This window comes from Lycium ferocissimum, chromosome 7 (assembly GCF_029784015.1).
Source record: "Lycium ferocissimum isolate CSIRO_LF1 chromosome 7, AGI_CSIRO_Lferr_CH_V1, whole genome shotgun sequence".
NCBI lineage: Eukaryota > Viridiplantae > Streptophyta > Magnoliopsida > Solanales > Solanaceae > Lycium > Lycium ferocissimum.
In genome coordinates this window covers 9,128,179-9,153,728 of record NC_081348.1, presented here as the reverse complement: position 1 = coordinate 9,153,728, position 25,550 = coordinate 9,128,179, and the positions used below count along the sequence as shown (strand labels likewise).

The window sequence follows — 25,550 nt, the reverse complement described above, 5'->3', positions numbered from 1 at the left end:
GGACGATTTAGATTTTCTTCTAATTAGCAGATATACTCGGTCTTTAAATTATATATGTCCTTAACAAGAACATTTTACCTCAACTAAATAAGAATCAGGATAAAAACCAAAACGACTGATATCAAGAACAAATCATTTACCAAGGCTAAAATAACTCTAATGAGCAAAACTTTTAGGCACATGCCAATATTCACAAGGCATAATGGTATTACTAACAAGGGTTGGACCTAGCAAGACTCCGAGACAGGGTTTCATTTGTATGCATACTTAGACAAAAATCTGTTACATCGTACGCAATTTCATAAGCACCTTCAACACACCTCCTCAATGCTACACTAGACACATGATTACCCCCCAAGGAACAGCCCATCAAGCCCATTATCACTTAGAGCGAGCTTTTGCAGGTACCTAGTGTATCCGGATGACCAACCAAAAAGCTGTGATAGCTTGTGGCCATACTCGCACACCCGTAACAAAGGGATCTTGGGCTTTGGGTTTTATAAGCATCTTTACGAGGTCACGATCAATCGCTTCCACAAGTTGGCTCTTCGTCTGCAAGAAGAAAGAGGTATCAGAGCTGGAAACAATTTATTCAAGGCCCTGAAGCATAAAGAATAACCGCCAAATGCTTCCGTACAAATACTATAAAAAGAAAATCATTATAGGAAAAGCACAAAATGCAGCACTCATCTAAATCAAGAGTACATTGGAAAAGTAAGACAGGAGATAAAGAGATAACAAGATTGTCAACCTAATGAAACAGAGATACAAGAACGTGGTTCAATCAATAGTCACCATAACTCATCAACTCGTTGATTCTATGCATCTCATTAGAAATTCAACAAACAATGAAAGATGTCTGAAACAAGAAGCAATCGGTGCGCGGAGGACTAAATGATATCAAGCCACCTCACCTTGACATTCTATTTTCTCTCTCAAATTTTTCGTGAAACACTCGTTAGTAACTCGCACACGGTTGAATCTTGACATAGGACAAAAAGGAAAGGAAGAACATTGTTTGCCTATAACTGCTTCAGTTCTGGAGATAACACTCACATGCAGCTAATCACACAAGAGTGGCCTACTCACACTCGGAGTCCTATTCCTGTTCATGTTCCCTAATTGCTCATCTCTTAACTGTTCCACCACTTGCATTTACTTTTATTCATATAGACAGCCGTCGGCAATGAGAAGCGGGAAGGAAGGAGGATTACTATGCAAGTTGGACCTGAAAAAGGGATATGACTGCATCAACCAGGAATATTTGGAATTTGCAATAGGACAAATGGGCTTCCCTGGATTTATTTCTGTACAGCCATGGTCAAATTCACAATCCTGATCAATGGAAACCCACAGGTCTTTTGGATGCTCAAGAGGTCTATAACATTATCCAATGTTGTTTATATTTATCATAGAAGGGCTGAGTAGACGATGGAAAAGGACAAGGATTATTTGAGAGGCTTCGAGTCTAGAATGGGAGGGCAAGATATTGTTCAATTGTCTCATTCTACTATATATTTGCACATGATACACTTGTGTTATGTGATGTCAAGGTGGATCAACTCCATCTGTTGGTAAAATGGACAATATCAATCAACTGACTGAGATGCCCAGTTGTATTGTGGATTCCCTTCCTACACTACATGGAATTCCTATGAACGCATCTCAGAAGGACTGTGTAGCACAAAAAAAAAAAAAAAAAAAAAAGAGGCTAGCAGAAACATATCTTTCTGAATATGTATCGGGTACATGAGTGGTGCATGTTTAATATATGGGTACAGGGCTTCAGTGATTGATGACAGAAAAAGACAGGAACTAAAGGAGCAAAGAAAATTATGGAGAATACTATAATGTATACTCGAACAGTTTGAGTAGCAAGAACTTATAGAGGTTTTGAGGGAAAACAATTATATGGGGATTAGATGCCTTCGATCATACTTTTTTGGCATAATACGTATGGAACAATTCCTTCCTTAATAAGACATTTTCTTATTTCTATTCAACAACGTATAGTTCCTTGCGGTTGGTTAAGAGATTGTTGAATTTTTGTCTTGGAATAGGAATAAATGGAAGAAAAGGGGTTGATCTGATCCGTTATCAGAGAGCAAACCTGACACCAACGGATCATTCCTTTTTCCGATATATGAAATAGAGGATTTTACTAAGTTGATTCTTAGGAAATGTCAAATCAAGCCATTTGTCCTTATTTCAACAAAAGAAGCACGGGCTTCCTCGCAAGAAGAACTTTTTTTGTCTGGATTCCAATTCTTAGGAAATATCGACTCAAACCATTCGACTCAAACCATTTGTCCTTATTTCAACAAAAGAAGCACGAGCTCCTTCGCAAGAAGAACTTTTTTTGTCTTGATTCCAATTCAATATCAAACAAGTTCGATCTAATTGAATACTTGTGTCAGAAATTTCTCGATTCGGTTTGCCATTTCCATAAAGGATACAATTGACAATTTGAAGTTGCACATTATCCCTTTCCTGCAATGGATCCAGTGGAAAAAGGGTTGCTAAATTTATAGCGTCCGTTATTTCATATGTGACGATTGGTCAAACTAAAACAAAAAATCTTTTCTTACTAGGTGTAATCCGTTTGGACATAGATCCAATTTTTCACTTTTTTTCAATTCCTTGGAATTTCTTTTTCTTGTTCTTGGTGGTATCAAAATGCCGGTATGTCTGGATATCTTATCTGTCTGCCAGGAAAATGGATATCTCCAGAAAAGATTTTAAGTTCAATTCTTTATTTTTCTCTCCACCCAGACCAACCCACCGATTCGGCTTCTTAATTTAAGGTGATTTTTGTATCTACCCCAACGATACTATTGTTCTGTACCATTATGGAAGAAGATCTAGGCAAGATGTGTACCTCTTTAGGAATGAAAAAAAAATCGATCTACTTTCATTTGGTATTTTGGGCTAAATTCCTTGACTCCTCGATGCTCAGTCAAATCCTCTTTTTTGATGATTGAATGCGTTTCTATAGTCCCATATTTACTAATGCCCGACCTCTTTCTTCTGTATCGAGGATCATCGAAATAAGCAAGAATACTATTTCGACGGAAAATACCATTTACGGGGATTTCAATCGAGATACCCGAACGGGCATTAGTTCATTCTCGAGTTCTTGAATCGAGTGTAGTGGAATGATGAATTTATTTCTTCGCCTTTTTGATAATAAATCAGAATTTTCGTGGAGAATAGGCGAATATACGAGCTTATACCGACCGCACATATGATTCGATTAAGGTTTGAATAATCGAATCCTATCTTCTTTTTTACCAGAAAGACCCGAACTAAATAATTTCGCATCCCGATCATTGGTACTGAGAGGTTAGAAGTATATCTTCACTTGCCAGAAAGAGAATGCGTATTCATTTAATCCTAATCCTTGTGGATCGAAAGGCAGACTAGACTGGACCTGCACGGCCCTCCTAATAATATCCATAAATGACTTGTTTTGGTAATAGATGAACATTACCATATGTAAATTCGGGTGCATGATAGACATCAGTACTCCAGTGTATTTCTCCGTCTGAATCAGAATAAATATGTTTTCGAACTTTCTCTTTAAAATTCAAAGTTGTTATTCCTGCACGAATCTCAGCAATTACTTATTATGATTCTACATATTGATTGTTTTGAACTAAAAGCAAACTTTTGGGTGGAATATTCACATTATGTAGAATATCTTCACTCTTAATAGTTACATATAAGTCTATAGAACATAGAAAGGAGGGATGCCCATGACGTGTACGTATCGGATGAACCAAATCCTTGTTGAATTTTATTTTTCCATTAGATAGGGCTCGTATATTTTTTGCAATACCCCTTGTGAATACTCCTCCGGTATGAAAAGTTCTTAATGTTAATTGAGTATCCGATTCTCCAATCGATTGACCTGCAATAATACCTACAGCTTCCCCCAATTCAACTAGGTCTCCATAAGTAGGACTCCGACCATAACATAATCGACAAATCCAAGATTTACTCCTACTAGTAAAGAGAGTTCGAATAGAGATTAGTTGTGCCCGAAAGGTAATGAATCGATTTACAAGTCCAATGCCAATGTCTTGATTTCGGGTGGCAATAAATCGCGGATCCATGTATCTATCATCTGCTAATACACAGCCAATTAATGTTTGGCTAAAAATCCTTTCCGGCATCATCCCATTTTGAGGACTCACATAAATACCCCGGGCGGTGCCACAATCCGTTCGATGAACAACAATGTGTTGAACTACTTCAACAAGTACGCGTGAGTGAGATATCCAGCATCTGATGTTCGTACATCAGTATCCACAACTCCTTTACGGGCTTCATAACAAGAAATGATGTATTATGTTAAAGAGAGTCCTTCGCGCAAATTGCTTTGAATAGGTAAATCAATCATTTGTCCTTGAGGATCCGACATTAATCCTCTCATACCTACTAACTGATGTACCTGAGATGCATTTCCTCTAGCTCCCTAGAAAGACATTATATGAACTGGATTAAAAGGGTTAGTCATCCTAAAAGTAGGATTCATTTCTTGTCGCAAATATTCACTTGTAGCATACCATATTTCAATGGATTGACGCAATTTTTCTACCGCGTGTACATTCCCATAATGATGGTGTTTTTTGAAAATAAAACTTTGTTGTTCAAAGATCTTGAACTAGCCATCCCTTAGAAGGTATTGTTAAAAGATCATCAATTCCTAATGAAATGGATGTAGCAGTAGCTTGTTGGAATCCCAAAGTTCTTACTTGATCCAGGATATGTGATGCATATGCCATTCCGAAGTTCTCTATCAATCTACTAATAAGTTGTTTGATGGCAGTGCCGTCTATCCCTTTATTGTGAAAGACCAGATTGGCATGTTCTGCCATAACTACCTCCATATTCCGCTGAGTAGGATTCGACAATGGGTTTGAGTCGGTGATTGTAAAACTTCCCTTTTATCTATCTTGATTCGCGCATAAATTCTAGAACTATGCACCTAGCTGAACCGGAGAACCCCGAAGTCCCACGGGTATCATAGAATTACGTTAGATACCATATGAATAGGCCCGAGAAAACCCCTATATAGCTTCTTCGATTTCTCGATAAAGAGCAATATGACCAACAGTAGTTCGAATGTATATAAAAAGGATTTGTTTTTTCAGACTTCTTACTATTAGAATAGTGTCTATGAATCTCATAAAAAGTACCTAAAGATTCATAGTGAACTTCGATGGGGGTTTCTATTGAAGCAATAATGCGTTGATCTAGTCTCCACCGAAGCCACAATGGACTATCTTAATTGATTCGTTTCTACCAATAAGCCCCAATTGCATCATAGGAATTCGAAAAAAAAAGGGTTCTTTCGTATACTTATAGTAGCTATTGTCACTTCTTTTTGGATTTTGATAGTTTCTGCGATTACATGGATTATATCTATTACACAAATACCTCGATGATTTGCGCTCGTTAATACATAGAGTCCAATAAGCATATCTTGCATTGGTACGGACATGGGATCCCCAATAGCCAGAGATAAAAGATTCATATGAGAAAACATAAGTAAACGGGCCTCTACTTGAGCCTCCAAGGATAAAAAGGTACATGAACAGCCATTTGATATCTATCAAAATCGGCATTGAATCCCCTGCAAACTAATGGATGTAAACAAATAGCGCGCCCCTCCACTAAAATGGGCTGGAATGCATGTATGCTTAATCTATGCAGAGTGGGTGCTCTATTCAACAAGACAGGATATCCCTGCATAACTTCTTGAAGTATTTCCTAAACAATCCGCTGTTTTCTCGAATTTTACTCTTAGAAGTCTTATGGTCGAAGCAAGGTGTCGTCTAATTAGACCACGAATTACAAATTTCTGGAAAAATTCTATTGCTATTTCACGAGGCAATCCACATCGATGTAATGAAAGTGAAGGACCCACGGCAATGACAGAATGTCCTAAATAATCGACTCGTTTGCCAAGCAGAGTCTCATGAAATCTTCCCTCTTTGCCTTCAATTACATCAGAAAATAACTTGTAAACTTTATTATGACTGTCGCTCATTGGTTGTCCCCGAATTCCATTATCAAGGAGTGTATCCACGGCTTCTTGTACTAATTTCTCCTGACACATTACTAATTCTCTTGGTGTAGATCTACTTGTTGTTAATAGATCAGTAAGAGTATTGTTCCGATAGATAACTCTTCTATAGAGTTCATTAATATCTGAACTCATCAGTTTACCCCCTTCTATCTGAATGATGGGTCTTAACTCGGGAGGCAGAACCGGTAAGAGACATAAAACCATCCATTCCGGTTCTATATTTGTTCGAATAAAATGCTTAGCTAATTCCATACGTCTAACTAAAAAATCTTTTCTTCTTACAATTTTTCGATCTTCCCATTCATTCCCCGTGGGACCTTCTTCTCCTAATTGTTTCCATTCTACCAACGAATTTTCTATAATAATTCGCAAATCTAAATCGGCTAATTGTTCTCGGATAGCACCCGCCCCAGTAGAAATTTCTCGATTTCGAAATATATCGAAACCTTGAGTAGTAAAAAAAAGTGGGATGCTGTATTTCCAGGATTGAATTTCATATTCAAATGAACCTCGTAATCGTAAGAAAGTAGGTTTTTTCGTTATGGGCCTAGCAAAAGAAAAATTGGGATAGGATTCTATAGGATCTCCCCACTTCAAAATCGGACTTGGAAGTATCCTTTCATCCGGCTCAAGTAGATACACCAAATAAGGAAAGGAGTTCTCGTTTTCAAACTCTAGAAAATCCCAAAATAAAAAGGTTTACTCCTTACTCAAGTTCCTATGTAGACGAAACAAGATATCCTGGGATGTAAGAAATTTACATTATTACTTTTATTATAGATGTTTGATATTTTTGTATTGTCTATTTATATCTATGTCAATCCACTTTTCATTGATAGTAAGATTTTAGTTACTATATATAATATATTGTTTTATTATATTTCGTATATTATTTCTAACAGTATTGAATGATTTTTTGCAGAAAAAACTTCTTTTTTGTTTTTTTATTTTTTTTGTTTTTGTTTAGGTTGAGAAAATTGTGAAATTATTCAAGGAAATAGCAGAGGTACTAACACAACACATGTTGTTGTTAGACTAGATCTTTTTTGGTTTATTGAAATGTATACAAGTTCATTGTCTCCGCAGTTGGCGCTATATAAAAGTTGTTATTTTATTCAGATGTTTCACGTGATAAGGTTAGCATTTGAGATTTCTTTATATTATTTTTCTATGTTCTGTATTTGCAGAATATAGCATAGAGTTTAAATTACTTAGTGGTTCCAATGTTTTTATTTAAGTTTTCTTCTCAAAATCAGCCCTGCCATCATGGCTTCCCTCGAGAGTTGTTTCTTCTCCTATTTTTGTTACTGATCATTAACTATTCATTCTTAATTATCAAATTTTTTTTTCATTGAGCATTGTGTTTGTGTCGAATGAATTTATTGATGTATGTATAATAAAGCCTCTAAATCAATGGTATTTACTTTTCTCCCTTCTAAAAATACTGGACTTATAAATTGTAAATATAGATGGTTTACTTTAATATTTTGTGAATTTCATGACTAATTATGGAATTGCAACAATGCACTATTATTTTACTTAAATTTAAATGCATGTGTGAAAAATATAGGAATAAAAAAGCTATCCTTATAAGTTCAGTCGTAGATAAGAGAAAATGTGTCAGCTCAAAGTTGTCGGAGAATTTGTTCTATTGAAGACCTCTTCATGTTTATTTTCTGCCTCAGACAAATAAAAAGTTTAGAACTCATCATATCTTTTTGAATTATTTCGTATTTGTCTTGTGGTTATTACTTATTAGTGGATATATAGCATATTAATTATTTGTCCAAAAAAATGATTCTCAATTTTAAGTGTGCACGAAGACTACAATATCGATATGATGAAATATTGTTTTTCTTTTCTATGTGAACTTTGCTGAGTGTACAAAACATCAGGGTGTTATAAGTCATCTCGTTGGAGCTGTTGAAGCAATTTTTACAAAATTATAAATCATAGTATTAGTCAAGATGATGACTTAAAAATAATAACAAAATTGGTGCTAAGTAATCTTACATACAATCATATTAGTTATACGTATTTATAAAAACGTCAATCTCTATTAACAAGAACTTAATCTATTGTAATTAGACAAATTATTGTGTGAAAATATATAGCAAGTCAGAGTCTATGAACTATAACCTAAAAAAAAAAAAAAAAAAAAAAATTCGTAAACTATAGTGCAATTTCTATTCTTAGCCTACTTTTTGAGCCTATTTTCCGCACGGGTACTAATACTAGTTCCTTGTAATAGCAATAAAAAAACGTTACATTATTTTCATTTAAACCGCTGCAACATCCTCACTAGCTGTCACATAAAATGATACTGTTGTGTGTTTGAACAGTTGCGTTTGACTATATCGAGTCCGGAGCCTAAAGAGCACTAAAATGCACAAAATAAATCAAAAGGGGTGTTCCATTCCACTATATACCAAAAGGGGTATAACATGGAGGGGCCAACGTTATACCCCCAAAAAAAATTTCAATGTCAGACCCAAAATAAAAAATAAAAATAAAAAAACAAAACAAAATTTAAAAGTATAACGTGGACCATTATTTTTAAATTTAAACAATTCGCGAATTGCCCTTCTTTCGGGGTGGTCTTTAAATTTTGCCTCATATTTGAAATCTTTAAAATTTGCCCTCTAACACCCATAGTAAAAAAATTTTAAAAAAAAATTCGTAAATTAGTTTAAATTTCGTTGTGTGTTTTGAACGAATTACGTTTGACTATATGCCTTGTAATCCAGGATCCGGCATAACTTTGATAATTCCTTCAAAATGCACATAAAAGTAAATGGATAAAGTGGATCCATGCCTTCCAAAGAGTAGGATTTGACCAATTTATATACCGAATATTGGATGGTTAGACAAATTATTGGTTCTTGGAGAATCCTGAGCAAGTGCATATCTTCTCAACCCGGAAAAGCTTGATTCAACTAAATTCTTGCAATTATTAGGTAATCAGAAAGAGTCAATCAAAATAAAAAATAAAAATAATAAAAAAACAACGCTAATAGGATCAAAATTTAACCAATTTGTATAATGTGCAAGTGTTGTGATGAAGAAAGTTTGCCCATTAAAAGTATTATACCCCCCCCCCCGCATAACTTGTGAAGGAATTATCAATGTTGTATATACTTATGCCTTATGGGCGTAATTTACCACGGATACATAACTTTGATTCATCTTCACAAAGTTATGTTATACAAAAGTCCGTTTGGATAAAGTGGATCCATGCCTACTATGTCAAGAGTAGGATTTGATCCAACCTACTATTGGATGGTTAGACAAATTATTGCTAGATTCCCCGTTGCATACAAACTCCGGAAAAACTTAACTAAATATATGCCTTTGTGGATTTCTTTGAGTCATGTTATCAATTTCAAACCACTAATTATATTTCACCATTTTTACATGAGAACAATGGAGGATGTAGATACATATACTTACACGTGATGAAGAAAGTTTGCCCATTATTTCTCTTAAGAAATTATCAGCACCTGTTTTTTATGCCAAGTCCGCCCCATAAGGTATGAGTATGCCGGGTCCGGCATAAAATTTGTAATCAATCGTTACTTCAACCCTTGTCTTGCGATTTTTTTTTTTAATTTCCCAAGTGCAAAATTAAAGACCAAGCACATGAGGGAAGAAGGGCACTCCTTGCAAAATTTATAATGTTGTATATGTATATTGTATGTTATACAGTCTTTTATAAAGTAATTATCCAACCTACTAAGTATGATTCTTAAGTATAATTGTTTTTTTGTGCCATGTTATCAATTTAAACCACTAATTAAGACCATTTTGAGAACAATGGAGGATGAATACATATACTTACACGTGTCACTCATTATTTCTCTTAAGAAAAGCACCTGTTTTTTTGTTAAGTCCATCAATCGTTCTCATTGATTTCCCAAGTGCGAGGAAGGAAGAAGCATCCTATATGTAATTGTCACTTTTATAAAAATTGCAACAATTGATTCTTGTAAATTGTTTTTATGCATGTTATAGCTGAGAATCAATACGATCAAATTTGCTAGGCAGTCGTCAAATTAAGCATGCAATCGTAAAAGCAAACAAGAATTAATTTGTAATTTTTTTTTTTTGTTAAAGCTGAGAATCCATGTAGTCGTCAAACCTGCAAGGCAACCGTCAAATCAAGTATGTAATTGTAAAAGCAAACAGTAAATTAATTTGTATTTTTTTTTATATTAAAGCTGAGAATGCATGCAGTCGTCAAACCTGCCATGCAATCGTCAAATCAAGCATGCAGTCGTAAAATCAAACAGTAAATAAATTTTTTTAACATTTGCATTATTACATTCAGAGGTCCATGATTCATTTTTTTTTTATATATCAGTTGAGATTTTTTCAAGAATTCTCCAATTCTCTCTTGTATTCTGCATATCTCTCTTGTAGACTCCATTTTTTCAAGAATTCTCCACTTCTTTCTTGCATTCTCCATTCATGTTTACATTTTTATTCTCTTGAAAATAATATGGCGGAAAATTATGTAAGAGTTAATTTATATTGGGGTGGTGCAGTTGTGCACGAAGAAGGTGGAATTACATATAGGATGCTTCTTCCTTCCTCGCACTTGGGAAATCAATGAGAACGATTGATGAACTTAACAAAAAACAGGTGCTTTTCTTAAGAGAAATAATGAGTGACACGTGTAAGTATATGTATTCATCCTCCATTGTTCTCAAAATGGTCTTAATTAGTGGTTTAAATTGATAACATGGCACAAAGAAATCCACAAAGGCATATAGCTTAAGTTTTGTCCTTTGTTAACACTTGGCAATACTTAATAGGTTGTATAATTACTTAAATCATTGTCCATCAAACGGACTGTATAACATACTCTGTAAGATTAATAAGATAAATAAGGATTGTATAGCGTGGATCAGTCCACGTTATACTTTTAAATTACTTTTTTTTTTTTGGTCTGACATTGCTATTTTTTTTGGGGTATAATGTTGGTCCCTCCATGTTATACCCCTTTTGGTATATAGTGGAATGGAACACCCCTTTTGGTTTATTTTGTGCATTTTAGTGCCCTTTAGGCTCCGGACTCGATTATATCAACCGTTGCAATGAATAAAGGGAAATTGTTGTAATTTGAAATTGCCATTGCCCATTTCAAGGAACTGTTGCAATAGGAACTGTTGCCATTGATCCGATTTCTAGTAATAAAATGTGGAACTCAATTGCAGGTAGACGTATAAATTAATCGTGTTCAATATATACATTTTCTCTCCCCCCTCTCCAACTTGCTTCTTCCTCATTGAGTCTTCTTGATGAATTTTCTTCCCTGATGTTGATTTGATTCCTCTCCAGCTATCTTCATATGTCCTGAACTTCCAATATTATTCCCCACCACAATAAACAGCAAAAGATAACACTTCCCTTAATAGGGCCGATCAACTCAAATTGAAAATTAGTCACTCTGTATGTTAGAACAATTGACATTACTTTATATTTATTCTTTCATCATTTTTTTTGGTCATATATACTATAGTAATAAGTGGACAGGGAATTAACTATTTTATCTTACCAATAGATTTGAACCGAAAGAAGACGCAAAACAAGTTGCGTATGGCACCGCAATTACAAGAAAAAGACGAGAATTAGTCAATAGTATAGATAAATGAATTGGAATATAATGGTCCAGTAAATACTTATTTCCATTGGCTTTTAAACTATATTCTTATCATCCTTTTGTGCTCATGCAAAAATTCCCAAGTATGTCCAATTAAGGTAGGAAATGAATTGTCAACAAAGTTTGGCGGAAATGAATTGTCAACAAAGATCATATATTTGTTCAGTGATTTAGCTAGCTGGACTTTTAGATATTGGTTGGAATAGTCAAACAAATTGTTGATGAGCACACATCCATCTGAGCATCTTCATTTCTACCACCTGTTGTTTTATTTGTTTTGTACTCTTGTTATTTTGTTGTTGTTATTTTCCTTTCAATATTGTATTGACTATACTTCTTTTGAGCCGAGAGTCTACCGGAAACAACATCTCTTTTCCCACTAAGGTAGGGATAAAATCTGCGTATATTCTGCCCTCATCAGACCCCACTTATGGAATTACACTGGGTTTGTTATCGTTGTGGTCAAACAAATTGTTGCCAAAAGAAGCAAAATAAAAGATGAACAAAGATTATACAAGTCGCAGAGCATTCTGATATGAAACAGTGCCAATGTTGGACTATATATAAGAATGGACTCAATGAGCAATGGTCCACAAGTTATAACTGAAAAGAAACACCATCCCTTACTAAACATGGGCATCCAATCTGTCAAAAAGCCACATGCAGTGTGTATACCATTTCCCGCACAAGGTCATGTTATACCCTTCATGAAATTAGCCAAGATTTTACACTCAAGAGGCTTCTATATAACATTTGTCAACACTGAATATAACCATAGACGATTAATCCGATCCCAACGCCCTGAATTTGCGAATGGCTTCGAGGATTTCTTATTTGAGACTATCCCGGAAGGATTGCCTCCATCAGATCGTGATGCAACTCAAGATCCTGCTTTGTTGTGCGACTCGATTAGGAAGAACTGCTTGACTCCTTTTCGCGATTTACTATCAAAGCTCATTTCATCATCAGTTGTTCCACCAATTTCTTGTATAATATCAGATGGAATGATGAGCTTTGCAATTAAGGCTGCACAAGAATTTGGCATCCGCGATGTCCAATTTTGGACAGCCTCAGCTTGTGGTTATATGGGATACCTTCAACATCATGAACTATGAAGAAGAGGGATTGTCCCATTCAAAGGTTCGTACTCAGGGTTTTAATTGAACCCAATATTTTCTATGTGGAACTACATATATGTGAAAAGATATTGAAATTTCAGCAAACGTTAATTAATCAACCCATAATTTCAAAAAAATACAATGAGTTCTGTGATAGAAACTTTGTTTTGTTTGAAGGCATGTTATGCTGATTAGTAACGCATTATTTCTTATTGACTGTTTGGTTTGTTGTACTAAAAATAACGTGCATTACATAATTTCTAATAGTACTGAATAGCGTGTATAAGTATAAGAACTGTATTGATATTGTTATTGTTATGGTTTACTATGTATAAGAATAGTACTGAATAGGGTGTATAAGTAATATTGGTAATAGTTGTACTAGACTTAAATTTGCAACCAAACATTATACTAACATTTTATACCAACATTATTCTACCTAATACACCCTTCCAAATGACCCTTAATTGTTGAATTTTAAATCTTGCTCATATTTGTATATAGTTTTGTTGAACAGATGATAGTTTTATGGAGGATGGTACACTGGATAGAGTTGTTGATGGGATACCAGGGATGAGAAACATTAGGTTTAGAGACTTGCCAAGCTTTATCAGGACTACGGATCCAGATGAGATTCTGCTAAATTATTTAGGTGATGAAGCACAAAATTGCTTGAGCACTTCTGCAATGATCTTCAACACATTCACTGCTTTGGAACATGAAGTCCTAGAAGCAATTAAAGCTAGATTTCCAAACATTTTCGTTACAGGTCCACTTTCATTGATGGAAAAAACAATCCCAGAAAACAAACTGAGCTCATTTAGGCCAAGTTTATGGAAAGAAGAATTCCAATGTCTTGAATGGCTGAATAAACAGGAACCAAGTTCAGTGATCTACGTGAATTATGGATGTGTTACTTCAATGGCAGACAATCACTTGAAAGAATTCGCGTGGGGACTTGCAAATAGCAAGCACCCTTTCTTGTGGATTGTTAGGTCTGATATTGTGATGGGCGATTCAGCCGTTTTGCCTGATGAATTTCTTGAAGAGATTAAAGATAGGGGATTATTAGCAAGTTGGTGCCCACAAGATCAAGTTCTTTCTCACCCGTCTATTGGTGTTTTTCTGACACATTGTGGATGGAACTCTACGATCGAAAGCATGGCTTCTGGAGTTCCTCTAATTTGCTGGCCATTCTTTGCTGAGCAACCAACAAATTGTCGATATGCTTGTGCAGAGTGGGGAATAGGTGTTGAGGTTAATCAAGATGTCAAGCGCGAAGAAATTGAAGGAGTTATTAAGGATATGATGGAAGGTGAAAAATGTAACGAGTTGAAGAACAAGGCGTTGGAGTGGAAGAAGAAAGCAGCAGAAGCAACTGCTATTGGAGGGCCTTCATGCAAGGACTTAGATAGGTTCTTGGAAAATATTCTCCTTAACAGGAAGTAAAAAATGGTGTCATACTATGTATGCTTGTCTAATCATTGCCAGGCAGTGAGGATTCTCAGCTCTATCTAGTGGGCAATTAATTCAGGAATAGACATGCATGCTTAGGTCTGTAAGTAGGAGAAAAGCCTAAGCAATATCATACTATCTTATTTCCTTTAAATAAAATGTTTCAACTGAATTAATCGAAAAATATATAGAGGTAGAATGATATCGTTTTCAGAGCTTTTCTGTTTTTTGCTGTTCAATCAACTCCTGAAATATGTATTTTTTTTTTATATGAAAAATTACTTAATTGTTGCTATTTCAATCAAAAGCAGTTTTATTTTTTTAATTGAAAAGTCACTTATCTTTTGCTTTACTATTATATTCGAAAGGTCAACCAATTAGTCTAAAAGTTCCTAGGTTTTTCTATTTTACTTTTGCTTGTACATGCAATAAAGTTATGTTTGGACCAAAGTCTTTCACAAAATAATTTTTCATGAGGAAATAATTATAGTGATTTTTTTATTATGCATTTTTATTGTAAGGTGGTAAATAGTCGTGCTAAAATATTTTAAGATATCTTTAATATGGTGCAATATTTTTTGCTTTAAGTCAAGTCCGTACAGTTTTTCTAAAAGGACTCACTTACACCATTAAGAATATTCAACATCTTATTTAATAGTTTCTTTTTCTTTTCTACTTTTCATGTGAACAATAACCCTCAGTAGATTACGATTCAATTCAATATTTTGTTCGTTTAGGTTTGATTTTGTCGTAGCTCTATAATTCGGATGATAGTCCGATTTTATATCACGCTTCAATTCGAGTTAGCAAAGCAATGTCTTGTTGCATAAAATTCATTCCAAACTCGAGGGCCCAATCTCCGTTTGGCCTGAGGAAACCTTTGCTCGGCTCTGATATCTTTTGGGAGACCTATGCACCATAGAAACTGCCTACCCATTTTACGTTAAGCAATACGTAGAGTAACACCCGATATAACAGTTAAATCAAGACATGTAGGTGGATTGACTCATCAAGTCTCCATTGGAATAGGATCCACACAAGGAAAAGCACTTGCCATTCATTGGTTATGAGCATATTGAATTTCATAAAAATTGAAGGCAATATAATCCTTATGTAAGGGCCATCCGATCCAACTTCTAGGCATTAAGATACGCATCAACGTGGATGATTATCATAAGAGATTCCCAATATATCATATGATTCTAGTGGTTTTTCAAAAGGACTCATACCATTAAGAATATTCAACATCTTATTAATAATTTCTCTCTTTTCTACTTTTCAAGTGGAACTTTGTTCACACACGCACAACAATCTCCCTCATTCAACTAAGTTGCACATGACCCATCATGTTTCATGGGCTACTTTGGAGATTAAGTGTGTCCCATCCACGTCATTCCCGATTAGCTGTATTCCTAATTTGCTCTTAATTAGAACTTGACTCCATAAAGTGTAGTTCCCAATTGACAAGAAAATGGTTTCTTTTTACAATTACACCAAAATGGCATGCCTTTTTTTTTTTTAAACCCAAATGGGTATTTGTTGCACGAGCAACAAATTTTGTTTTTTTTTTTTAATTTCGTTTTTAATATAAAAAATCGAAATTAAAAAAAAAAAAATTTGTTGCATTTCGTGCAACATTAATCGTTTCTTTAGCAATGCCATAAATCCAAAGAATGAAATACAACTATCCCGTGGTGAAAGCACGTTTCATAAAGTTATTATAACTAAACATAACTAAAAGTCCAAACACAACTAAAAGTCTTAACTAAATATAACTAAAAGTCCGCCCTCCAAAGATATTCTCTTTCTAAGAAAGTATGCTCGATCGAGCTTGCATTTTAATCTTCTTATGCGTATATTGTTCCAACTCACATGCTTAATCTCGATACAAATTAACAACAATTAACATAAGTATGAATTCACTTGAGACAAGCAACCCAAGCGATATGTCCAACTTAACCAATATATCAGTACTAGATTTTTTTCGAATTTAAATTTAAAGTAACTAAAACTTTGCGTCCATGACAAAGTAGGACATGTTTCCCAAAGAAATTAACAAATCAATATTGTATTCGTGTGGATCCTCGTATATATACTTCAAAACCTAACAATAAATTGTTCGAATTAAGCGAATAGTAGTTAGTATCTACGTTAATGACAATGGGTTCGTTGTGGTGTTTAACAATTAACATATCGCTATACAATGCAACCCATAATTAGTTTGGAATGACAAATACATATATATCTTCAAGGCAAGTCATACTAGTCCCCCATTCATAAGTTTGATAATTCGTTAACAAATTTATGCCGATGGGGGCATACTTTTTAATGGGCAAATTTCCCACTATAACTTTGTGAAGGAATTATCAGAAGTTTTGAATCTTGCAGATACTTATGCCAAGTTCATAAGTATGGGTCCGGCATAACTTTGGTACACAAAAGTATGCGGGTAATTTTTTTTTTTTTTAAAATTTTGACCGCACGTGGGTTCGATTAAAGGGCAAAATTTAAAGATTTCAAACAAGTCTAGTATTATAAATCATTGGTTCAAAGATTAATGGAAAGGAAGAAAATTGATGGCAAAGAGAAGAAATTTAATGGAGGAATTCTTGAAATTTCTAATATATGGTGGAGGAGAAGGGGTTTGGTGTATAAATAGGAAGAGATAGAGAGAGAGACGTTGGGGAGGAAAATATTAAAGGAAAATGGTTATTTTAAGTTTTTAACGACGTTAAAAACTTAAAATAACTTAAAATAACCATTTTCCTTTAATATTTTCCTTCCCCAAAAAAAAAAAAACAAAATTTGTTGCATTTCGTGCAACATTGCACGAAATACCCATTTGGGTTTAAAAAAAAAAAAGGCATGCCATTTTGGTGTAATGGCTGTAAAAAGAAGCCATTTTGGCTCCGGACTCTCCCAATCTCGATTAGCTTTATTTCAACTTGAATTTTGTATTGTAAGTAGACAAATACGAATGATAATTGTGATCAGTTTCAGTCATGTTTTTTGCAAAAAATTATGATTTTGAGTTCAAATACGATTATGAATCTCTCAATTTTTTTCTAATTCACTGAAAAAACAAAAAACAAAAAAAACCATATTCATTCGATCTAACCAAAGGAGCCCTTAATGTACTTGAACTACCATACATTTGCTCTTAATGCAGATACAAAGATCTTGTTCTTATTTTTAACGTAGAAGGTTGGCAACTGAGCTTCTTACTGATCTCTGGAAACATCTTCTTGGTTTGATGTTAGGCTTGGCCAGACAGCCAGTTACCAACTTCCAACCTTTAAACGTAAGTTTACCAAAGGTCTGAAGTTGTGAAGTGGCCAAGAATAACTTCGATCCGAAGGTTGGAAGTTTGAACTGACATTTAAAGTTCATATGTATCTAAAGTTAGGCTTTGGTCCAAACTTCAAACCGATAATCTGAAGTTTGAAACTCCAGGCTAGCGATTGAATATTCAATCTCGATGATCTGATGTTTGATTCGGAAGCACCTCAATCTTAAAAACTTTATAAACTTCGGCTATTCTTTATATAGGGGTCATAAAAACGGCTATTTGCGCATTTCTTGTAAAAACGAATTCTATCAATAACTTTAAAATTTTTAATGCTCAAACCTGAAACCTTTACTTAAGGCAGAGGCAGATCTACATGGTAACATGTGATTCCACGTGACCTCAATAGCTTTTGCCTAAAACATGTACATGTGTTAAGAAATCTACTAAATATTTATAAAAATTTAACTGGAAACCCAATTATGATTGCATATTAAATTGATGGCGCTATAGGAACCCAAAAACTTGGGTCACTCATCCATCCTATCACATCTCTTGGTGATAATATTTTTTTAGTAACTCAAGCAAACGTCAAATTTGCTCCTGAAATATCAACTTTTGCTTAGTCTTTGCCTTAAGTTAGAAATGAGTAAACAAATATACTCTCACAGGTTACCCTTGCCGCCTTGCGTCTGTAATCTTCGTTGCCTCAAGTATGCCCTCAAGCATATATCTGGTCGTGGAATGAATAATTTCCCAAAGAACTCAAAAGAATTACAAGGCAAAACATATTTAACCATAAGAAATTGGAGAAAAGAAATAGGTCACCTCCCCCACGTTAATAATGGAGAAAATACATTCGCCTTCTCTCACCATGCAGGCTGCTAACCAAGCCATAAATGCAGACTGCTATTTATGTCCAGATAGCGTGTGGAGAATTTTCATTACACAGGGAAGAGGACGATTTAGATTTTCTTCTAATTAGCAGATATACTCGGTCTTTAAATTATATATGTCCTTGACAAGAACATTTTACCTCAAATAAACAATAAACAAGATAAAAACCAAAACGACTGATATCAAGCACAGCTCATTTACCAAGGCTAAAATAACTCTAATGAGCAAAACTTTTAGGCACATGCCAATATTCACAAGGCATAATGGTATTACTAACAAGGGTTGGGACCTAGCAGTACTCCCGAGACAGGTTTCATTTGTATGCATACTTAGACAGAAATCCTGTTACATCAGACGCAATTTCATAAGCACCTTCAACACACCTCCCCAATGCTACACCAGACACATAATTACCCCCAAGGAACAGCCCATCAAGCCCATTATCACTTAGAGCAGCTTTTGCAGTACCTAGCGTATCGAGATGACCAACCAAAAACTGAGGGATAGCTTGTGGCCATACTCGCACACCCGTAACAAAGGGATCTTGGGCTTTGGGTTTTATAAGCATCTTTCTGAGGTCACGATCAACTGCTTCCACAAGTTGGCTCTCCGTCTGCAAGAAGAACGAGATATCAGAGCTGGAAACAATTTATTCAAGGCCCTGAAGCATAAAGAATAACCGCCAAATGCTTCCGTACAAATACTATAAAAGGAAAATCACTATGGGAAAAGCACAAAATGTAGCACTCATCTAAATCAAGAGTACATCGGAAAAGTAAGACAGAAGATAAAGAGCTAACAAGATTGTCAACCGAATGAAACAGAGATACAGGAACGTGGTTCAATCAATAGTCACCATAACTCATCAACTCGTTGATTCTATGCATCTCATTAGAAATTCAACAAACAATGAAAGATGTCTGAAACAAGAAGCAATTGGTGCGCGGAGAACTAAATGATAGACACTTTTTTATTTTATTTTTTGAGACACGCAAATAAGAGAAGGTTTCGACAAAAGGAAAATATCTGGTTGCAATTTCTAAGCTATTATCCATCGCCACAGATGGAATTGATTTCTCCCCAAGCTTCATTACACCAACTTCACATGTATCTTATCCTTTGTCCTTGTTGTACCTCCTCTACTTGCAGTTTGTGATATCAAGCCACCTCACCTTGACATTCTATTTTCTCTCTCAAATTTTCCGTGAAACACTCGTTAGTAACTCGCACACGGTTGAATCTTGACATGGGACAAAAAGGAAAGGAAGAACATTGTTTGCCTGTAACTGCTTCAGTTCAGTAGATAACACTCACATGCAGCTAATCACACAAGAGTGGCCTACTCACACTCGGAGTCCCATTCCTGTTCATGTTCCCTAATTCCTTGTATCTCTAATTGCTCATCTCTTAACTGTTCCACCACTTGCATTTACTTTTATTCATATAGACAGCCGTCGGCGATGAGAAGCAGGAAGGCAGGAGGATTACTGTGCAAGTTGGACCTGAAAAAGGGATATGACTGCATCAACCAGGAGTTTTTGGAATTTGCAATAGGACAAATGGGCTTCCTTGGATTTATTTCTGTACAGCCACGGTCAAATTCACAATCCTGATCAATGGAAACCCATAGGTCTTTTTGGACGCTCAAGAGGTCTATAACAATATCCAATGTTGTTTATATTTATCATACAAGGGCTGAGTAGACGATGGAAAAGGACAAGGATTATTTGAGAGGCTTCGAGTCTAGAATGGGAGGGCAAGATAATGTTCAAGTGTCTCATTCAACTATATATTTGCACACAATACACTTGTGTTATGTGATGTCAAGGTGGATCAACTCCACCTGTTGGCAAAATGGACAATATCAAGCAACTGACTGAGATGCCCAGTTGCAAGGTGGATTCCCTTCCTACACTACATGGAATGCCCATGAACGCGCCTCAGAAGGACTGTGTAGCACAAAAAAGAGAGGAAAAAAGAGGCTAGCAGGGTAGCAGAAATATATCTTTCTGACTATGTTTCGGGTCAGAAGTGATGCATGTTTAATATATGGGTACAGGGCTTCAGTGGCTGATCACAGACAAAGACAGGAACTAAAGGAGCAAAGAAAATTATGGAGAATACTATTATGCATGCTCGAACAGTTTGAGTAGCAAGAAATTATAGAGGTTTTGAGGGAAAACTGAACAAAGATTATATGGGAATTAGATGCCTTCGATCACACTTTTTTTGGTACAATGAATTTTATAGACAATGGGCCCGTTTGGCTTAGCTTTAAAAAAGCCGCTTATAAACTGAAAACAACTTATAAGCCAAAAAAAATAAGTTGGGCTACCCCAACTTATTTTTTTGGGCTTATTTTAAGCACAAAATGGCTTATAAGCTGGCCAGCCAAACACTCAAAAAAGCTGAAAACAGCTTATAAGCTGTTTTCAGCAACTTATAAGCTAAGCCAAATGGACTCAATATCTGGACCTTATAGATAAGTATATAAAGGAGCTAAGTCTAGGGACTTTTATACATTCTTATTAAGTCCCATCTTACTCTTTTTTTTTTTTTTTTTTTAAACAGAAGGTTGCAGTTTTAACCTTATTAAAAAATAACAAAAAGTTGCAGTTAACAATTAAAGTAGTATAACAGCAGTAAGAGAGTTCTGAGAGCAATAGCATGTGAAGAATCCTGGAATGCCAGCACAGAAAATCTTAAAAGGTCACTGGTGTAACAACAGTTCTAAAGCTATAATATGAACATGTCAACAAAAGAAGGGGAAGGCATGTCTTAGTATAATCCCACATTAGCAGCATTTAATGTGCTACTATCAATTAGTCAAGGAGCTCACCCACTCAAGTTGATGGGAAATCCTTCAAACTAAAGAGTATAACAGGGCAAACATGCAAGGTTGGTATGGCAACAAATGTACTTCCTAAAAAAAAATCGCAACAAAACATTAGTGGTCCTAATATGTTTAAATCTTCAAAACATTTAGAGCATGTAAAATTTTCTTTCTTTTGGTTATTAAAAAAATAAAAAAAATAAAAAAGAAGGTAACCAGAGGCACTGGCTAAATTAAAGAAGGATGCCTCGACTCAGAATGGATATATCAATGACAAAATCGTGACTGCGGACTTTTGTGTGATTAGAGCAAGGTCTGGTCCCCTAATTAGAGCTTGTTTGATTTGGAATAATTTTACATGACTCAATCTGTTTTCCAATTAAATCAGTGTCATTAAACACTATTAATGTTGGTTATTCTAAAAAGATCAAAGTTTACAGTTACAGTTAATTACTACTTCAATTAAAAAAAAAAAAAAACTTTTTTTTTTTTTTTTTTTTTTTTTTTGATAAGGACTACTTCAATAAAATCTATAATTATTGTAAACTCTCAACTACCTTCATCACTTAGTTATATAAGCAGAAACAGTTTTGTAATCCAAACCAACTAGGTCATTAATCTATAGAGGGTAACACCAAAAGCTTTCTCCTATCACTGCAAGAAATAAACGTATTTGCATACAAAAGAACAATATCCAACCAGAAACCATCTGGAGATAAGGTCATCCTTAGTTTTCTGTTTGTTACTGTAGGGCCCCTAACTGGCTAGCCCATGAATGTTCATTATGATAAATCAGTAACCCTGGCACTTGAAGGTGTGTATTCCATTTTAATAATACCTTAGACAAAATTTCAGAATTTGTCGCTCCTCCGATGTAGTTCAGGAGTAGTACCCGACCATTTGGGGCACGGTTAGGGAAGAGTGATGAACTATATATTGTTCCTGCAGATGAAACACGAATATAACAGTTATGAGAATCGGATCTTATTATTATTGTTAATCATTCATCTTTGATTTTCATAGTTAATGTCAAAATTTCAAGGTAATGAGGGTCATTCAGTGAGTTGCATATTGCAATTATCATAATAAAAGCTATCCATCTTCGATATGGATTATTGATGTCAAAAATTATAGTGAATCTCTTAAACAGAAAGCTACCTAGTGTTTCCACTCCCTGTGAACGTGGATGCAACTGCCCAAATCCCTTTAATTCACCATCAACCAGACGATCGTCACGAATAGCCTCTTGAGGATATGAAACTGTGACTGCTGCAACTGGGGGATAGTAGAAATTTGAAAGTGCGTCTGCTGCGGCTACCTGAGTTTAACATAAGATTAGGATACATTTTGCTTCAGCAAGAAACAGAAGAACTGGACAACAACCTATAGATAAACGTTTCTCAATTTAAGTGAGCCACATTTCTTGCAAAGCCATTATCGTCAGAAGAAACCTTCGGAAATCCAAGGTCAATGCATTTAAAGAAAATTGCTCATAAAATCTTATATAAAAAAATCAAAATAACATGAGCAATAGGAGATACAGGTTCCATCCTTCATGAGGGGATGAGGTACAATTGCACTCTTGACCTCATTAACCAAGTAAATGTTGATTCTCGGCATGACACAAATGTTCTCATTTATTCTCTTCTTGCTGATTAAGTCTTTATCTGCTTATTATATTGCACACAAAACATGCACAGTATATGAGTGTTCTACGAATGAGTTTGAGCCCCTTTCCCTAGTCCAGAAACAAAGGAAAACTAATTTTTGCTCAAACATTTCCACTACCCACTTTTTTAGACAAGCTTCACTATTAGAGTACCAATGAACAATAACAATAATGACCTTGGAGTAATCAGTAAAGGAAACATACCGAAAGAGGACGTAATATGCTGCTTGCTACATAGGATGGGACAGTCATGACAATGCTTCGACTTCGCAGAGAAACTACTCCTTCTGGTGTCTCGTATGTCAACTGATATCCTCCTTTTTCTGACTTTGTAATTGTAGAAAGCTTCCATGATAGTTTTACTTTGCTTCCCAATCTAAGGAAACATGGAGACAACTTATTAGCATTTTCAAGTTAAAAATACTACAAGAGCACCAACGAACACACTTGAGGCAGTAAAATTGCCAAAACTGAGCTTTAACTAGTCCTTAACTTTTGATATGCTTCTTTTCTCTTTCCTTTTTTTACAATTTTTCTACTGGAGGTGGAAAAATTGAGCTGGGAGAGCAGAAGATCACCTTTCACAGATTGCGTCCGGCAGCATTCTCAGACCTTTCCTGAATGACCCAACTGTTTGTCCTTTTGGTGTTGGTAAACGCCTGTAGAATAATTACTCAAGTCAGCATACTCTCTCTGGATACAGAGATTCTTAAAGAGATTCTTAAGCGAAAGAAATACAAGGCCCAGAAAGAAAAAGCACAAAGACTTTGAATCAAGTCCATTATTACGGATCACGAGGCGCTTTAGGTGTACTGGATCTCTCCTTTATTGCTTTAAAGGTTCCCCCAATAATGCTACCACCAGTTTGTTCCAGCTTCCACACTTTCCCAAATGCTGCTTTCATACTCAGTTTTGAGGGGTCACCCGCGTAAACACCTATAAAAACGAGTAGTATCAAATAAAATCGACTGAAAATTCATATAGACACAGCTCTTCACACTATATGAATCTCTACATCAAACAGTATTCAAGAAAATGAACAAATGCCATATAGGGAAGAATTGGCAGGTACCAGAACAAAATGGTTCTATCAAGCGTTCAAAGACTTCGGCACCAAGATTACGACGCACGAACTCCTCAACTGATTCCTCATAACCCTGTCACTTTTGCCAAACCATGCGGAGTGAGGAAAAGGCACACATTATCAAAATGTTGAATGTACAATCTCTCTTTTATTTCCAATTTTTTTTCTTCTTCTTTATTTTTCATGTAAACAGAATCAAGCAGAAGAAAGAAATGCATCAATCAGAGGTTTTTAGTAGCTCTTTTTTTTTTTTTGGGTTCTTGTTGAGAAGGGTGGACTTGGATATTCCCCTTGGTTTAGTACTTCCTCTCTTGGTAATTAATACTCCCTCTGTTTCAATTTGTTTGTCTCACTTTCTTTTTGTTTGTTTCAAACACAAGATTAAAGGGCATTTTAGTACATTCTACATCTTTAATTTAAGAACACCAAGATTCAAGTCTTTCTTATTTTCTCAAACTTCATGTCAACTCTCAACCAGACAAACAAATTGAAATCATGGAGTAAAGTCTGCCAAAAAAGAAATGCATGAACATTGAAGGAAGACAAAAAAGAAAGCGGGATGAGTACAAACTGGAGGTGAAGGGCGAAGACCAATGGCACCAAAACCAGCTCTCAGCTTTCCAGGAATACTCATCAAATCAAAGAAAGGAAGATCACTTAGCTTTCCAGGTACAGGCCTTAATTTCCCCTTCCACAACACAAACCTAGGCGAATCAGGATCACCCAACACCAAATCATCCTTCAATCCACAATCTACAGCCATAGTCAACATAGGATCCGACGGCTGAAAACTATTAGGACCTTCTTCCCATAAATATCCATCTCTTTCTACTGTCGTTATATTCCCACCAGCACGATCTCTCGCTTCCGTTACCATTAAATTAGGGTAATTAGCGGAAATCACCTTTGCAATACAGAGACCACTAATTCCTGCTCCGACTACAACGCAATCCAGCTCCGGGTACTGGTGACCCGAACCGCCGGAGATTTCTGATGGAGGAACTGTGTAATCTTTAGCGACGGAGCATCGTGTTCGATAGCCATTGCAATTGGTGCTATTATTGCGCTTTGTGGTGGAAAAGTAAGGGATGAAATTTGTACGGTTTAAGAATAACAATGACGACGAAGAGGACAGTGGCGACCGGTGAGTGAAAATAGTAGGATGATTAGCGACGGGAGCTGTTGTCATGACTGCACTTTCAGCTGGACTGCCCGACTATCCTGAAAAATCTATCAGCGTTATCGTTTTGGTTGGTTAAAGAATTTTGGACTTGTGCACCTGCACAATCTTAGCCGTTGTTTTTACTCATGACTTAACATCGTTCGGTTAGGAATGCTGGTGGGATAAGGGGTGATGCTACGAGATTTCCACTTTTTGGCTTGTTTTTTGGTTTCCAAAGTTCGTTTGAGAATTCAAACCCAAAAAGCCATTAAAATTCTCTTTCCAGTCCA

General features: G+C 35.5%; 2 protein-coding genes across 3 annotated transcripts; one reads left to right on the top strand and one right to left on the bottom strand.

Annotated features, from left to right (window-relative positions):
* LOC132063279 (protoporphyrinogen oxidase, chloroplastic) lies at positions 1-25,502 on the bottom strand. 2 transcript variants are annotated; one of them, XM_059455754.1, is made up of 9 exons: positions 24,670-25,502; positions 24,087-24,171; positions 23,803-23,950; positions 23,593-23,673; positions 23,219-23,390; positions 22,504-22,663; positions 22,184-22,287; positions 18,802-19,125; positions 1-227 (listed from the first exon to the last, which is right to left on the bottom strand). In XM_059455754.1, the coding sequence occupies exons 1-8, from the start codon at positions 25,285-25,287 to the stop codon at positions 18,826-18,828; spliced, it is 1,668 nt and encodes a 555-aa protein (XP_059311737.1). In that variant the 5' UTR covers positions 25,288-25,502; the 3' UTR covers positions 1-227; positions 18,802-18,825. The 2 variants fall into 2 exon arrangements, with proteins under 2 accessions (XP_059311737.1, XP_059311736.1); XM_059455753.1 differs by lacking the exon at positions 1-227 and having other exon boundaries at positions 18,709-19,125; positions 24,670-25,501.
* LOC132063278 (linamarin synthase 1-like) lies at positions 12,241-14,568 on the top strand. Its single transcript, XM_059455751.1, is given in 2 exon segments — positions 12,241-12,896; positions 13,392-14,568. Coding segments are annotated over 2 exon segments (1,503 nt in total). The 5' UTR covers positions 12,241-12,325; the 3' UTR covers positions 14,324-14,568.
* Positions 25,503-25,550: the final 48 nt, after the last annotated feature.

Excerpts from the sequence above, each read along its gene's own strand:
- LOC132063279 (XM_059455754.1), bottom strand. The coding sequence starts at position 25,287 with ATGACAACAGCTCCCGTCGCTAATCATCCTACTATTTTCACTCACCGG. Across the intron at positions 23,391-23,592 it reads CCGGACGCAATCTGTGAAAG|ATTGGGAAGCAAAGTAAAAC; the intron begins GTGATCTTCTGC and ends ATGTTTCCTTAG. Across the intron at positions 22,288-22,503 it reads ACAGGGAGTGGAAACACTAG|GAACAATATATAGTTCATCA; the intron begins GTAGCTTTCTGT and ends TTTCATCTGCAG.